Source organism: Eretmochelys imbricata, chromosome 22 (genome assembly GCF_965152235.1).
Source record: "Eretmochelys imbricata isolate rEreImb1 chromosome 22, rEreImb1.hap1, whole genome shotgun sequence".
Classification (NCBI taxonomy): domain Eukaryota; kingdom Metazoa; phylum Chordata; order Testudines; family Cheloniidae; genus Eretmochelys; species Eretmochelys imbricata.
In genome coordinates, this window is record NC_135593.1 from 17,173,754 (window position 1) to 17,189,995 (window position 16,242).

General features: G+C 43.3%; 2 protein-coding genes across 6 annotated transcripts in view; one reads left to right on the forward strand and one right to left on the reverse strand.

Annotated features, from left to right (window-relative positions):
• Positions 1 to 1,379: 1,379 nt before the first annotated feature.
• CLDN25 (claudin 25) lies at positions 1,380 to 2,072 on the forward strand. Its single transcript, XM_077839937.1, has one exon. The coding sequence runs from the start codon at positions 1,380 to 1,382 to the stop codon at positions 2,070 to 2,072; it is 693 nt and encodes a 230-aa protein (XP_077696063.1).
• Positions 2,073 to 6,408: 4,336 nt separating this feature from the next.
• USP28 (ubiquitin specific peptidase 28) overlaps positions 6,409 to 16,242 on the reverse strand; it is a 109,554-nt gene continuing 99,720 nt past the window's right edge. For 3 of the 5 annotated variants that reach the window (XM_077839744.1, XM_077839743.1, XM_077839745.1), the window contains 6 exons: positions 13,330 to 13,508; positions 13,159 to 13,237; positions 12,445 to 12,524; positions 10,985 to 11,108; positions 9,720 to 9,918; positions 6,409 to 7,629 (listed from right to left, as the gene is read on the reverse strand). In XM_077839744.1, coding sequence (XP_077695870.1) covers positions 7,454 to 7,629; positions 9,720 to 9,918; positions 10,985 to 11,108; positions 12,445 to 12,524; positions 13,159 to 13,237; positions 13,330 to 13,508 — 837 coding nt within the window. In that variant the 3' untranslated portion in view covers positions 6,409 to 7,453. Of the gene's footprint in view, positions 7,630 to 9,719; positions 9,919 to 10,984; positions 11,109 to 12,444; positions 12,525 to 13,158; positions 13,238 to 13,329; positions 13,509 to 15,623; positions 15,720 to 16,242 lie in introns of all 5 variants that reach the window. The other 2 variants (XM_077839746.1, XM_077839747.1) reach the window with 1 other exon arrangement.

A 16,242-nucleotide genomic window follows, 5' to 3' on the forward strand; every position in this document is an offset into this window, starting at 1 on the left:
GAGAATGGGATAGAGAGTCACTCATCAGGCTGGAGTCATTAACGGGGGGAGAGGAGGTGTTTGGCTCAAGTATTCCACATCTCTAGTTGTTCAAGGGTTCTTCTCAACACCCCATCTCAGTTGTTCTTGGAGCTGCCATTTGTTCAGAGGTACTTTCTCTGCCAAGCCTCTCACTGCAGGGTTTCTGAGGCCTGGTGGGGGTGGGGTAGTCAGTCTTTTGCTTAACCCTCTTGCGTATGGAGTGGTGGCCAGAACTCAATGGGACTGGTTGCCTGTTGTAGTTAGGTTGACTTTAGCGTACTGACACAGCCTGCACAGAGAGCCAGACCCTCCTCTCCCCACCAAACCTTTTTTTAGGGACAACTTCTCTCAGATGTGTTGCCTGAGAACAATCTAACTGCACCATTCTTCCTTTCTGCCTTGCCGTCCTGCTCTCCACTAGCAGAGACCCCCTAATTCCTCTGCCTCCTCTTCTCCCTCTTCCCCCTTCCCACACCTGCTCTCTCAGTTCTCTATCCCGCTTCTTTCTTTACTCTGCTTCCCTCTCTCCTCCTTTTCCTCAATGGTAAAATGCACTTGGGTGGCTCACGCCACCTGCCCTCAGACCTGGCTTCTGGAGCTGATTCATGGCAGGATCAGCTAGATAGTAGTCCGGGTACAAAAGTCAACAGTGGGCCTTTTAAGTACTGCTCATAGCACTGGCTTTAACCTTAAAAAGCCTGGCCAGCCATGCCAGATGACCACCAAGTGAGGAGCACTAAATGATTGGAGACGCTTGACGACAAGGCACAAGACCAGACTTGATCCAAGTACTGCAACGTCCATCTCTCAGTAGCACCGTGGACACCCACTTGCATGTTGGAATCTCAGCGGCAATTAACAGGAGACCCTCCCAGCCTGTTGGCAGCAGCTGAATCTGCCTCAAAGTGCTGAGCTGGGCTGGGCTATGTTAGTGTGTTTTAGTTGGGACCCACACTGCAGTAGTTGCAGGGTCCCACAGCGGCTGTTTTCATGTATGCTTACGTATTGTGGTGGTGGTTGATCATTTGATGCCCTATTGCACAGCACTGAATTGGCTGGATTGCTGGAAGGCACTCCTGCCAGAATTTTTTTTTTTTTAATCCAGTAAAACCAACAAAACATGAAAATAATTGTGGTCACACCCAGGAATTAGTGGTATAAGCTTGAATTTCCCCCACGCTACTCCTCTGAAAGCTAGAAACAAATAATAGCTCTCAGTCAACAGCCCGTCAACTGAAAGAGCATATTCATGGAAACCAACTCTGAAGCATAGCTTCAAAAGAGTTAATACCAAAAGCTTCTGCTCAAACACCCAAATTCATCTTGACCGGCACACAGCTCACACACACAGCATCAGCATGGCTTGGAGCTGTAACATGAAGGTTCACCTGGGAGGAATATTTCTCTCATTCTTTGGGTGGGTCTCATCCTGTGTTGCGACTTTTGTGCCACTCTGGAAGAATCGCAACCTGGACTTGAATGAAATGGAGATCTGGACCATGGGGCTTTGGCAAGTCTGCGTAACGCAAGAGGAAGGTATTATGGAATGTAAAAGCTATGAGTCTTTCTTGGCTCTGCCATTGGACCTCAGGGTGTCCAGAATTTTGATGTTCCTCTCTAATGGATTGGGACTTCTTGGATTCTTGATCTCCAGTTGTGGGCTGGACTGTTGCAAGGCCTGGGAAGCAAAAACAGCTCTAAAGAAACAACTGGCGCTTTGCGGAGGAGTGATTTTTGGCATCTCAGGAATTATGACCCTCATTCCAGTTTCCTGGGTTGCCTATAACACCGTAAATGAATTCTGGGATGAAACAGTCCCAGAAATTGTACCTAGATGGGAATTCGGGGAAGCAATGTTCCTGGGCTGGTTTGCTGGATTTTTCCTTGTAGTAGGCGGGCTGCTCATCATCTGCTCAGCCTGTTTGAAAGGGACAGAAACGCCAACAATGCCTTTAGCAGCTTACCGCGGACCAACACAGGTGCAAGCTCCATTAGCAATGCAACACTGGGGCCAACATTCACACCCCAAAAACGCTGACCTGGTAATCTAAGACTTCCAGCACAGAGTTCTGTACTGCTCCCTAGCTTTTCAGGTTTTGAGACAGTTCCCGTAATGATTTACAGGATGCTTAGCTCCTTTTTTGTCCATAAGAAATTATTGAGTCTTGCTATTTGTTTTGTCTTTCTGTGTGTTTGTAAGTTTTAAAGAGCAACAGCTTTTTCGGAGACACCTGCAAACTGAACCTAACACTATAAAATCAACGAGGTGAACACAGAAAACTAAACAGCACTTCATATTTCTAGCAATGCAGCATGTTATTGATTATACTATTTGAGCATCTTTGGAAATTTCTGATAGGAAAATAACATCTGTACACAATTCTGAAGGTTATCGCTCCTTAATTGTCCATTGTAGGGAGACAAGGTGGGTGAGGAAATATCTATCTGTCTATACACAGGGATGAATTCCACCACATCAATTATTCAATTTGATGGAAACACGTTTCTGTGCTCTCAAAAAGTAACTGCATCTTGAACAGCATAAGAGGAGAAGATGGGGATGCAGGATTTTATCTATGAAAAGCAACACTGCACTATTTTTGTTCATCTAGCGAAATTTTCTGATAGAAAGCCAGTTTATACAAAAAATGCATTTTCTACATCTATGAAAGGTGCAAAATCAGTGGCAGTATCTCACCCATATATCTACTAGTCAGTGAAATCATAAAAATATCAGGCCCACAGTTAGAATGCTATCCAATTTAATTCTTTTTTAGATCACTTGTGTATAACAATTAGAATGTAACTGTTCCTCTAAGGATCTCCTAAATTTTAACTTGGCTACCCAAAAAAAAAAAAAGAAAAAAAAAAAAAAAGCTTGTATGCACTTACTATTACTACTAATAGAGTTACACATAAGAAACCTGTTAAATATTCATTTTAGCCTGATCAGGAGTAAATCTGATGCTACAGTACTATTTAACAACTCTGTTTGGTTATTTTTAAAACCTTTGCTTACAATGTCTGTGACAATGAGATTGAAGCAAGGAAGCCCCCATCCAAAACCAGAATTCTTTTGAGCACCAAAGAAATTCACTTTTGGTTTAAAAAGTTTGGTTTTGCAATTTGCTCTTCGTTCCAGCAGGGATACCAATATGCAGAAAGCAAGGTTATGGGCAGAGATTTTCCTAGCTTGGCTGAACCCAGGACATTTTAGAAACTTAGCAGACAGGCCAAAAAATGACCTTTAGGGAGCCCGAGCTCCCTCGGCCTTTCAAATCTCCCAATCACTACTTGAAATGATGCACATATTTCTTTCATGAATGGGAACTTCGCTTGCATGTCTCACTCAGGATGTGGTCTCACAGCCTGATCCAAGTCAACAGAAGGTCTCCCCATTTGCTCAGATAGGTTTGGATCAGGTCTCAAGTGTGTACAGATTAGAACCTTAAAACTCACGTTAAACAGAACTGAAAGGAACCCACCGAAAATTCGGAACAACATTCTCCTTCAGCCAACTCTGCTGCTCCCCATTGTCCGTTAAATTCGCATGAAAAAATGATTGGTGCTGCTGCTGCTGACTTCGCCTCCCCCTTTCCCTCCTGTTGCCCCACACCAAGTCAAAATCCAGTATTTGTGGCAACACCGCTGGCTGGTGTGGAAATTAGTCAATGACAGACAGTTTAGGAACTGTACAGAGCAGCAGCCAAGAGTCCTCTTTCTGTAACAAGGATCAAGAGATGCAAAACGCAGGGGCCAGGAGGGCAACATTCTTGGCTGGTGGAATGTGCTTTTCAAAGATTTATACAAACTGTTCACTGCTTTCCAGAGGCCTGACAAACCGCCAAAGGCAAAAGAGACTCTCAGGTGTTGGCTGTTACTGTCATCCGCACCCTTGAGAAATCAACATAGGGAGTGAGGGGGGAGAGAAGAGAATTGTGGTGACAGCCCAGATTTTTTAGCTTCAGTGGGCTCCCTTTATGTGTTTGTTATGTGTTTAAGGCCTGATCCAGTGTCAATGGAAGGATTTCCGTGTGATTCACTGAGCACTGGATTGGGCTCTTCAAGCAGATTAGGTTACAGTAAACAAGTTCTTTAATTTCCTAATATTTGTTTTTTGCAGTGTGTGGGGTTGGAGGTCTGTTGTTCTTTTATTTTCGGTAGTAGTTTAATGGGACAGGGAAATATACCCATGACTGTACGAACAGCAGCACTCTGTGCATATTAGGACTGGGGGGGGTGGTACGACTGGTATGGTTCTTACACAGAGAGGTCTTTAAAATTACACACCTTCTACTAAACTCTCAACATAGCACAGTGGATATGAGGGAGTCTAGAAGGGTGGTGAACAGCAAATATTGTTACCAGGGTCATGGAGTAAAGACTTGATGAGAAATTACCTATATGGCAAAAGAGATAGGCACTTTGGGGACAGGGAAGACAAAGAGCTAAGGATGTCTCAGAACCCCATGCCCCTTCCCCAACAATCCAAACTTGAAACTACCAAAAACGAAGGTCTCCTGAATGTTTTAGTACTAGATGATAACAGAGAGTAGCCAAGAAACAAGAGAATCACCACCATCCCACCTTGCAAAAGCAAGCCATTTAAGACAATATGAAACACAAATAAGGCCATAAAGTTGAAATATCAAAGGCCCTTGGCTCCACATCACCCCTTAAAAAGGTAATGGCATGTGACTATCTCTGTACAGTGGTAGGGTGGTTTCTTTAAGAGTGTTTTCAGTTTTGATTCTATGTTAACTGGGGAAAAAGAGGGTGAACCCCAACTCCAAAGTTAAATAACCAGGTGAGGGTGAAACAGGCAAAGTGAGTCATCCTGTCATTGACAACTAATCCTCACCTGTCTGCATTCAAACAGAACTCCACTAATTATTACTATTTTGCACTCTTAACCCAGCCCTATAAATGTCTATCTTCAATTTTCTCATCGAGTCCCCCATCTGGGAAGTATTTTATTTTATTTTTACAGCTGTGTTTTGAACTGTTGGAATAAATCTGTGCTTTGCTAGGGAAATGCTAACAGAAGCTTAACTATAAAAAGGGTAATGGTTCTGCTATAATGCAGATTTATGTGAGCCACTGAATATGAAACTCAAACATCTCAGTCCCAAATGAACAAACTGTTTGGCTGCAGAAGCTGACAGTGCTTCTCCCTCCTCTTTACTAATTTAATCCAACTGAATTACTCACTGTGGTGTGTTAGAAATGGCTGTTTCCTGAAGGTATTGTGCATAGAGAGAGCCTCCTGCAGAATGACTTGAAATAGAAAGGGGTTCAAAGTGGGGCTCTCTAAAGAAATTTCTCTTGGGTGGCCTGTCCTAACAAGGAGACTTCAAAAGAAACCAGTTAGCATCAATAAGCAACCTGTGTGCCAAAGTCTCTGAATTATGTACAGTGGAGGACAGGCGGGTGAAAGAGCCTTAGGTGACGCAGTATTCAAGGTGGGTGAACTTCACCCAGAAGTAAGATACAAAAAACTTCTCTACTAATGGCTCCATTTGTCTAGACCTCAATTCTTGCCAGATGGGCTGATGTAGGTCAGGACAAAGAATACAACCACCAGGAAGGACTCAAGAAATCTGTCTCCTATTGAAAAGCTAATCCAGAGCAAAAGGGAATGTGCAACTACACTTAGACTATTTATCTTGAAGTAAAAAAAAAAGAACCTGGACACAAAACAAGTCAGGGGAAAAACTCAAAGCTACAGTTCAAAGCTACTCAAAAACTACAGCTAGCTCCACCCTTATTTAACTTACATTTAAGAGAACGCAAGATTCTCTGATCCACTAAAGATTCAGCTACACTGTAACTTATCATCTTTTTTAACACATTAAACAAGATTGAAAACTGTAGTGCAGACAAACAACAAATGTTTATGCTAGTTGTTTTTAAACTCTACGTTTGTTGCTAGCTATTTTTAACCCTAGGATAGAATATGACTTGTATCATATTTTTTTTTCTTTACCTACACTACAATTTACAGCATGTTAATATGCGATTACAAACTACAGTGTTGCCAACTCTTTAATGATCGATTTGTTAAATGTCGATCAATGATGGGTTGAAACAACAGTACCACCTTTGGCTAACAATAGAAACTGTACACACACACACACCTCTCTGCCACTAGGTGTCATTCTTTTTTCATCAAGGAACTAGCACAGGTTTGGTAGGTCAGCCTCAAAGCTTTCTTGAAGTTCCGATCTTTGTAATTTAAGAAAGTTTAAAATGATCTTGTGGGCCAATGTTCGCATTTCTTCTGTTCATTCCAAGACACAGAAGTGTTTTAAAACTTGACAGCAAAGGAAAATAAAACAGAGAGGGAGCTATTTCACTCTAAAATAAAACAAATGTTTTTATTGCACATTTATAAAACCTGCAGTCCTATCAAATAGGAATTCTCTTCCCCATTTATTCAGAACATTTTGGTTTAAACAATTTTGTCTATTCAAATAAAACACAGACTGCCCTTAAAAAGTGTCCAACTGTGGTTCTCCCCCTCACTCCCCAGTACATTTTTACAAAAAAATACAAATATACACGCTTTTACTCTAACCTTAAGTGTCCAATGCTCAATTTTCTCATCAATAACCTTAGTAGAGGAGGAAATATTTTCAGATCCGAGAAGGGAATTCCCTTTAGGGATTTTGTTTTCTTTAACCAGTTACTGATCATTAGCACAGTGATATTGTATACAAGTCAATCTTTAAAATTAGGTTCCATCATAGGACGCTGTCATTATTTGCTTTTGTCTGTCTCACAAGAAGAGCCCTGCATATTTGTTTGGCAGTTAAAAAGACAAGAGACAACTTAACTTCCTGTTTGACTTCACTCAGCTAATATATGCAGCTGCACGCATGACTGCCTGCCTGTCTTACACACAGCGTTCCATCAATCCTCGCTGTCTCTCAGTCTCCCGACTCAGACTCCTGCCAGCAGTACTTTGCCAAGATCTGGATTTATAAGCTCTTTCAGCTAAGAATTTAGAAAGGTGTGGATGTGTTTGCTGGAACCAAGGTAATAAGTGTCACTGATTTGTCAATAAACCATTCTCTTGTGCAGCTGTTGTCACTGTCCCAAGTATCTGAGGGACATTTTTTGAAAGTGGCAAGAAATGGAGAGACAATGCATTTTTTGTTGTTGTGGAGATGAGAAACAGCTGTTACTGCCAGCCATATATTGTGCTAGTGGTTCCTGCCCTTCGCATTGTCATTGACAATTGTATCTTAAAAGTTCAATACCATTTTTCATTCCTTTGTATCGACACCAAGAGCATGGTTTACATCTGGATATGAATCGTCTTTATCTACCTATTCTCCTCCCTCTCCCATTCAAATGCTGTCCGACAGCAGGATACTACACCGATAGATGGGTTCCTATGTACCGCATCTAGGGCTGGAAAGTTGGAAGTTTATTTGACAGTCACAGGTGCGGCCCCATGAATGGACTCCATCACGGCTGCGAAGCGGCTGCAGAGGTCATAGGGGGAGTTGGGCCGGATCTTCGGGGGTTCTTTTAGAATGATGACCTCTGCAGAGCAGTCCAGGAGCCTGGGGAGCAGTTCGCCCAGCTTCGTTTGCAGGTTGGCTGTGGAGGAGGATGAAAGAGTCAAATGCACTGGAACAGGCAGTTACAAAAAAAGGCCAATCGCAGCAGGTTTTAGCATTGTAAGGAAAAACAGTTGCTTCCTTTTTAGACAATTATCTACCAAAGCCAAAAAACTGCTCACCTCGAGCATACAGAGATGAGTATTGTTTTACGGAGGAGAGATCGTGTCATCCTAGACCAGACCTCTGGTCTATTTAAATCCTGTATCTTGTCTCTACCAGTAACCAATATTGTATGGTTGATGGTGGAGGGGTGGTGACACACCAAACTCCTCCCCTCCCTCCCCCTGACCTCCCCACACACACGTACACTATATCACAACCTAGCTGCTTGGCAAACCAGTGATGTGAAGTTAGTAGGAATACAATTGGAGTGTGTTACCAGTGCCAGGCTTTCCTCAATCCAGGCCACTTTACATGGTCGTCCCAAACCTAATTCTCTAACCTTGCAATCTCAGATTTATGCACTATATCTAGTATAGGCCAGGCATTATTCAGTCCTTCATGAATGACTACCCTCCCAGTGCTGACCCAGCAAACTCCAACAACAGACAACGAGTCAAATTTGTAACCATCCGACAATGCAAAACCAAAAGCAGACACCCTCTTCCCTGAGAGTGATGGGAATGTAGCCCCAACAGAAGAACAAGCAGAACAGGGCACAGTCCTCTAATTGATGATGTACTGCAAAAATTAACCGGAACTGCCAATTACTATACAAAAAATTCTGACCTCACTGTCCAGTCAATGGGGGAATGGAAACATTTCTCCTGTGGGAGGACTCTTCCTGTCACATCAGGTGTTAGCAGAAACTCCATGCCTATTTCAGCACTTGGCAGGCCAGCTCTCTAGTCGGTAATTAATTTGAGGAGTTCAAGACTTTCCAGATGAATGTGCTTAAAATCATTACCACAACACCCTTTTCTTCTTCTGACAGATTAAAAATCAACTGATTTAACCTAATCTACAAGCAATTTTACATGCAACATGAACAGGCTGGGGACAACAGACTTGGCCCATGCAACACAAAGAGAGATGGAAACGGCTGAGTTCTGCTCCTTTCAAATCTCAAGTTTCACTGTTTGGGATTCCATTACATGGAGGAGTTTATAAGAAAGCCAAATTTGGGGAAGTCAAACTGCTAGCAAATTTCTCCAGCTTTCTACTTTGCAGCAGCATTTTGAGAACAATCCTCCATATTTTTACCTCACTTTCCTGTAGCAAGTTTACCCTCTGCTGGTTAAAATGAGCAGTGTTAAGAGTCTCAACTCTGTTCTCTTACCCAGCCTGAGAGGAGTCATGGCAGTTTAACTTCAGCACATGAAAGGAAATGCAGAACAAACGCAGTTATCCCAACTGAAATTCAGACCCAGAATGACCAGCATCTCCTCACTACACTCTGGATCTAATGGGCAATTCGTTGCAAAGCTTCTTCAAAGCTTGACACAGCTTCCCCCATCCCTTCCTCAAACCTGTTGGATACTGTACATGCATTTGTAGTTATGAAGCTGTACACAGCTAGAAAAAGTTCCTGTCAGTGTGTCTCATTTCTAGCATGAAGTCAGACTGCATCACATACCAACTACATGATTAGAAGCACAAATGCACCCAGTCAGTTTAGAACCTTTTCTCTCTCATCTTACAGGTGAGCATTCATATACAAAGCAACAAAATCTGCTAATGTTAGTGTATCAGTGAAATCACACTGGCTGAAATGCAGGTTAAAGTGCTGATCACAAAGGACAGATGAGACCAAGGTACCTATTTCACATATTTTAAAATCATTCACTTCTTATATTTCAATGGCCAGGGATCTATTTTCTGTAGCTGTAGGACAAACAACAATCAAATTGTCCCATTAACACATTTCACTCTAAATATGAGCACATTTTCGGGCATAAGTCCAGTCACAAATGCCTAGATACGCTACATATATAGGGCAAATCCTAAGAATGCTAGGAAGGATTTTAAATAGGCAATAAAGCCCTTTTCTAGTTTAGACCTATGGAACATCCTGACCACTCAGAACATAGGATTTTAAGGGAAGCAAGCAAGTCAGCAATTCCCTACCATCCATGTCTTCTTGTCCCAGATAAGAGCACCAGCGGTTCCTCATGACCTCAATGGCATCCAGGTCATCCTTGGAGATGTCGTTATTGATAATGAGGTGCATACAGGGGATGATCAGCTCATTCAGGATGTTAATACCCTCCAACACATCCGCCTCCGTATTGCTTACAAACAAAGCCGCTGCCATTTCATTCAGCTTCTGTGGGAGAATCAGGGGTCACAGACATTTGAAAAAGCCCTGACTTCAAAGCATGAACAGGCTCCTAGGAAAGGTGCACACGACCCACGCCTCTTCTACCTGATGGGTATGTATGGAACGCACACAGATTAACGAGAGCTGCATGTGTGCACCAAGAGAACGTAACCCTTAGAACAGTGGTCCCCACATTTTTGTGGTCACCCCCCGACTTGAGCCGCGGCTGGAAGAGGGGCCGGGGCCATGGTTGGGAGTGGAGCCGCAGCCGAGATCAAGGGCACAGCTAGGGCCACGGAGCCACAGAAATAGCTGCAGCTGGGGGTGGGGCTGGGTGGCGCTCCCTCCCCACTCCTTGTGGGACTGGCCCAGACCCCGCCACACCCTCCCTTCCCCCCAGTCCCCGAATGTGGGCACACCCTACAGTTTGGGGACCACCGCCTTAGAAGGATTAGATCAGAGAGAACATATTGCTCCAGAATTAGCTCTAAAGTATACAAATAATTTTGGCTTTGAGAGGCTACGATTCAGATCCAGAAACACCAAATGGATTTCCTGAAATCCAAACTCTATCACTTCAGTGAATTTTGCTTCCTAGATTTTCATATTAGTGCTGGCACTTGGGAAGGGGTAGATGCCATAATAATAGGTGCCTTAGATATAATTATGCTGGCCTCAGCAGCCAAAATAAAGCAGGAACTAAAAATAAGTCTCAGTCTGCTGTTGCTTATTCCTTCCCAAGGAAAGCCACATCACCTAGTGCCCAGCAAAACACTTTGACTGGTTACAAAGGAGGAGGTGATGCTGGCTCCCCACAGGGAGGGAAGAGTAGATATTGCTCTTTGTGAAAAGCAAATGGCTGGCATCCACCCCCTCTCTGAAAAACTGTTTTAATGACAAGCTCTACTACAAGGAGGTGCATGATACATTTGTCTCTTTGGGCAACCTGGAGTGAAGAGAGAATGTTCAGATGTGAACTGAAATCACTGAACTAGAAGGATTGAGTATTTAAGGCTAACCAGTCTACCACTGAGATTGTTCACTTTCAATTTAAGACTCAAAAGATACAAACCAAGAGGCATTTTCTTCTGTACAAAGCGATCAGTGATTCATCCACCCCTCTGTTGGGTCCTTTCATCAGCAGGGTGGTGTTACTTTGGTAGGCATACACCAGGTAGGTCAGTGCTTCCTGGTATCTTGGAGGAGGAGAAGGGTGGTAGTAGTCCAACACACCAGTTGTCACACATTCCAAAAGCTGCAGGCCAGATTCCCCACTTCCTCCCCAACAGAGGCAAACACTTCACCTTCATTAACAGTGTTATTTTCTCCCTTCTCTCTTTTTCATTCATCAAACCTCTCAAGCACAGCCCCCATACTAGGCAGGTTTGCATTCCGTATGCCTCAGGGACACTTTGGCACTCTGGTTTCAACCGCAACATTTAGACTCTGGTCTAGATTTCCCCTGGTTTCAATGGGAACTTGGAAATGAAAGGCACTATTAGATGTTTGGAGAACAGTATTTTTTTTTCGAGACTCCAGGGTTATATTTAGAGCTAGTCGAAAAAAATCTGATGAAACACGTTTTCATTAGAACTTGCCAGTTCATCTAATTCTAAACGTTTTGTGAGACTGTTCAATTTCAACCAAGCTCCGATGGAGAACTCTCTGACCTGCCTGATTTCCTGCCAGCTTACCCACCTGCTGGACTGCCTCAGAGTCGGGGACCCCAGGGTTTTCATGACTCCAGCAGCCGGCCAATCAAGCTCTCCCAGAGCTAGAGCTTGGGATAGCTCCGTGGTTTGAGCATTGGCCTGCTACACCCAGGGTTGTGAGTTCAATCCTTGAGGGGACCATTTAGGGATCTGGGGCAAAAAAAAAAAAAATTGGGGATTGCTCCTGCTTTGAGCAGGGGGCTGGACTAGATGACCTCCTGAGGTCCCTTCCAACCCTGATATTCTATGAATTCCAAAACTTTGAATTTACATTCCAAATTGGTACAAACCAAATTCTGAAATACCAAAATCCTCCGTGAAAGGGAATTATCTTTCTCCATTCAGATGTCTATATGGTATACTGGTTGCAGTATGGGGGGAAAAAAGCCCAGCTTTTCAGGTCAAAGTTCCAGGGACCTCTGTCTCTACACAGGAATCAAATTGTAACGAGAGTTTCATTTTCACCCAGCTTTCCCAAGAGCCAAGCAGTAATGGCACTTAGTGCACTAAGTCCTCTCCAAGGACCAGAATGTAAAGTTCTGCTCATGGAAAACAAGCTGGGAACCGTGTAAGAGGCCATATCACAATACCACCTATTAACTCAGCACAATAGTTACACTCTGGCTCAAGGTCAGCTCTGAGCCTGTACAGCAAGGAGTATCAGCCGGTCGGGAATAAAGTACCTTGGGAAAAGCACAAGGGGCCCCCAATGGCGATACTTAGGGGTGCTGCGTGTGCAAGGGTATTAGCAGAGAAGCAGGCACTTTTAGGTATAAGTTACCCCATAGCTTCATCCAAAATATAATTAAATTACACCTACTTCCTATTCTGGTAGAGTTCCAACCCTGTCAGCAGGTAAACAGACACCTTGCGAAATAAACTGTAGTCTTCATGCCATTTCTGTTTAGGGTAACAGGAAATATTACAGGTTCGTCAATAACATGCTTTCATGTACATGTGTGTCTGGGACAAGACCCCCAACCCCAGCAAAACCTGGTATGTTAGCTCATTTAGCCTCTGGCACGGAGTGCTCTTACAGGGACATGAATTCCCTCCAACTCAGGGCAAGTTCCCAACATCCCCTTTGCCTCCCCAAACAGCTCAAGAACACATTCACCAAGACAGATGAGTCTGTGGCAGTGTTCAACTCCACACTGAGAGCACCAAATGAGTCCTCTAGAACAAGTGTGAAAACACAAACAGCTGATGCTCTGTTGGGGGGTGCGGGGGAAGAGGTTAGCCTCATGGCTCCCATTCTGATTATATAGACTGACTGTTCCAGGAGCAAGTTAAAGATCCCACTGTACCTTTCAAAAAGGATAGGGCTCAACTGAAACCCCTGTGTCCTGGTCAGCACTCCTTGGGAAACAGCTCCTAATGCTTCTGACTATATAACTGTTACCAACGGGTATGTAATAGTTGCTGTGTTTGTTTGCACAGTCAGTGCGCTGCCACTATCTTGCTCACTGCTTTGGGACTCCTCCAGCACTAAGGCATTAGAGAAAAGGATAAGGAAAAAGTTCTAGTCCCTTACCTTATACTCCTCCATATTCACATCATCAGGGCCAATCTCCTTCAGCTTAGCTCGTGCTACTTGCATAATACTAATTGACCTGCTCAGTGCAACAGACAGAGACATTAGAGAATGGCGAAGCTACGGAATCCCAAATAAGAAAGTCATGATATTGGATCCCCTGGCACAAACCTTTCATCATAGCTGAGGTTTCTATCTGCAAACTGCTCCAGGAGGGTCCTCTCCACTACCTGCTTGGGAGCATTGTTCTGCAAGAAGTAGACGAGCACGTGTTGCAGCCGGGGGTCATTGTGAGGAGCTGGGGTCTCTTTGGCCAGCAGATACAGTCTGGAGTACTCTTCATGGAATGCCTATCAAAGTCAAGCAAATGCTAAATGACTATTCTTTATTATTGCTCCACACTGAATTTGAAACCTGCAGTGGGAAGGTTGATTATAAGGCTATAACTGTCCTGTAACTTAGCAGGATTCGGTGCAGAGATGTCTAACTTACATTAGCTGGCAATTGCCTAGGGTATCTTCAATTAGGCACACAGTTCCTACAGTTCTAGCCCAGAAGGGACCATTAGATCATCTAGTGTAACCTCCTGTATGTGATATATATTATATATCCTCCAGATAACCCTATGCTGAGCCCAATAACTTCAGTTAAACTACAAGAGACTACACTGTTGTGTGCTACAGGCAGAGAACAGGAGAAACCGAGGTGCCACCAATGCACAAGGCCCCTCTGATGGCAGGGAACTGAGTAGGTGAGATAGGCTCAGGTGATCCCAGCGGGCAAACCACACCCCATAACGCAACAAAAAGCGAAACATCCCCAAAAGGTGCCTGCCAGGCTGGCTGGGGTCAGAAATGAATTTTTCCCCCAAATAGGTGATCACTATGACCCTGGGCATGTGAGCAAGACACACTAGCCAGGCTTCTTCAAGGATTTTCTATACCAAGTCAGAGCACAGTTCCACCCAACTGATATACCATCTCCACTATATAAAGATGGATGAATCATATCAATCTATGTCTTAAACAAAAACATCACCTTTAAAAAGAGAACCCAAGGGAGGTAGGCACTGGCTCCACTGACTTTCAATGGAGTTGGGTGCCTAACTCTCTTAGGCATTTTTGAATATCCCAGTCCAAGTGCTCATTTCAAGGAACCTGTGTTAAAATGTGAGAGGAACAAGAATGCAGCTGGCAAAATGTTACTCTGAGCAATAATACGTGATAGACAGTAAACCAAAAGCCTCATCCGATGTTCGTTCTCAATTGCAGTTGCAGAAAGCCACTGGTGTGATTTATGACTACCAGAAGCCAGTAGTCTGCTAGAATGAGTGATTTTTCCTAAGCCCTCTTGTTATTTAACTTTAGTTGTTTGTCTACAATGTCTAGCCCAAACTAGCAATGACTTGCTCTCTGGTCAGGATTATTTACCTTTTTCTAGTCCCTTTTCCCATTGCATAAGCTCAGGAGGACATATTTTACAGAAATTCCTACAGTAAGTGTGTATATTTATGGCCCAAATTTAATTACACACTATATACAGTCTGGTTATGACTAAAATTTAATTTGTATTTTCTGGTGATAATTATATTGAGCACTTATATAGTACCTTCCATCCAAGGGCTCCAAAGTGCTTTTCAGACATAATTAAACTTCACAAGCTCCTGTGAGATATGTATGGTAAGTATCATTTTTGCACTTGGGGAGAGAGAGAAGTGGAGTGATTTGGCCAAGGTCCCACAGCAAGCCATGATCAGAGTTGAGACAAGAACACATGTCTCTTAACTCTCAATCCATTGCTTTAAACAGACTATGACAAATGCACATGCTTAACTTTACTCAAGGGCTGCACTGACTAATGTGACTGTGCGTAAGCGTTTGCAGCGTGTGGACTTACACTACCTTCCGAAAGTGCCCACCCACACCTCCCATTTTCATTAGATATAAACACTGTGGGGTTGTTCACTTAAATGGACAACATTAGGTCTACTCTGGTCCAAAATGCAGGCTTGGGAAGGGGGAAACAACAAATTTTCCAAACCTAGGACTACCAGAAATATTTCTATATTATTTGCCTTAGATTCCAACATTTGTGTGTGTGCATGCATGTTTCAAACAAAAACATTCTGTGCAACCTAAACACTGCAATCTTGGGCTCAAGCATGAGACGTGGAAAATCTTTCAGTTCTTGCAGTCTAAGGGGTTATCTGTAACACAAGAAAGGATGCTTATAAAATGTAATGGTTTTAGCCTGACAATCTCTCTTTAGTCCTCTTAGAACAAGTAATGGAGTGGATAAACAGAAAGGTGGAATAGAAAAAAAAATCTTAGCTGAAGAGAAACTGCACAGGAAGAGAGAGAAGTGGCCCACTCACATCTGTAATATGTTGAAATAGCATGCATTTTTCACTGAAGATGTCAGACTTGTGTGTTAAGAGATTTTTAAAAAGGAAAATAAAAGGGTACCTTAACAAGCCCTGCTTCAGACCCATCCCGGTCAAATGTCTGACGGGCTTTAGCAATAGCGAGGATCACACCCTGCATGGCTGGGCTAAGCATCACCTACCACAAGAACAACAAAAAACCCACACACAAAAACAGAGAGGAATAGAAGAAAAGCTGTAGTGATAAAAGAAAAAAAGTACAAAAAAGGTAAAGTTTTAAAGAAAAGTTGTCCAGATCTGAATGGAGATAGGGCAACCCAGAGCTGCCATTTGACTACAAATTTAATTTTATTGTCATTATGTGCAAGTCCATCTCTTGCATGCACTGCCCATGCTGCTACAGATGTTTGAACCCTTCACTGTGCCACCCCAACTACTCCTCCTGCACTCTCTTTCCCCCAAAAATCATCAGTAAGTGAAAACAGAGAGTCTTGCATGGTGTCAAGTACCAGGGGGTAGCCGTGTTAGTCTGTATCCACAAAAACAACAAGGAGTCCGGTGGCACCTTAAAGACTAACAGATTTATTTGCGCATAAGCTTTCGTGGGTAAAAAACCAAGTGGCTTTTTTACCCACAAAAGCTTATGCCCAAATAAATCTGTTATCCTTTAAGGTGCCACCGGACTCCTTGTTGTTTTTGAA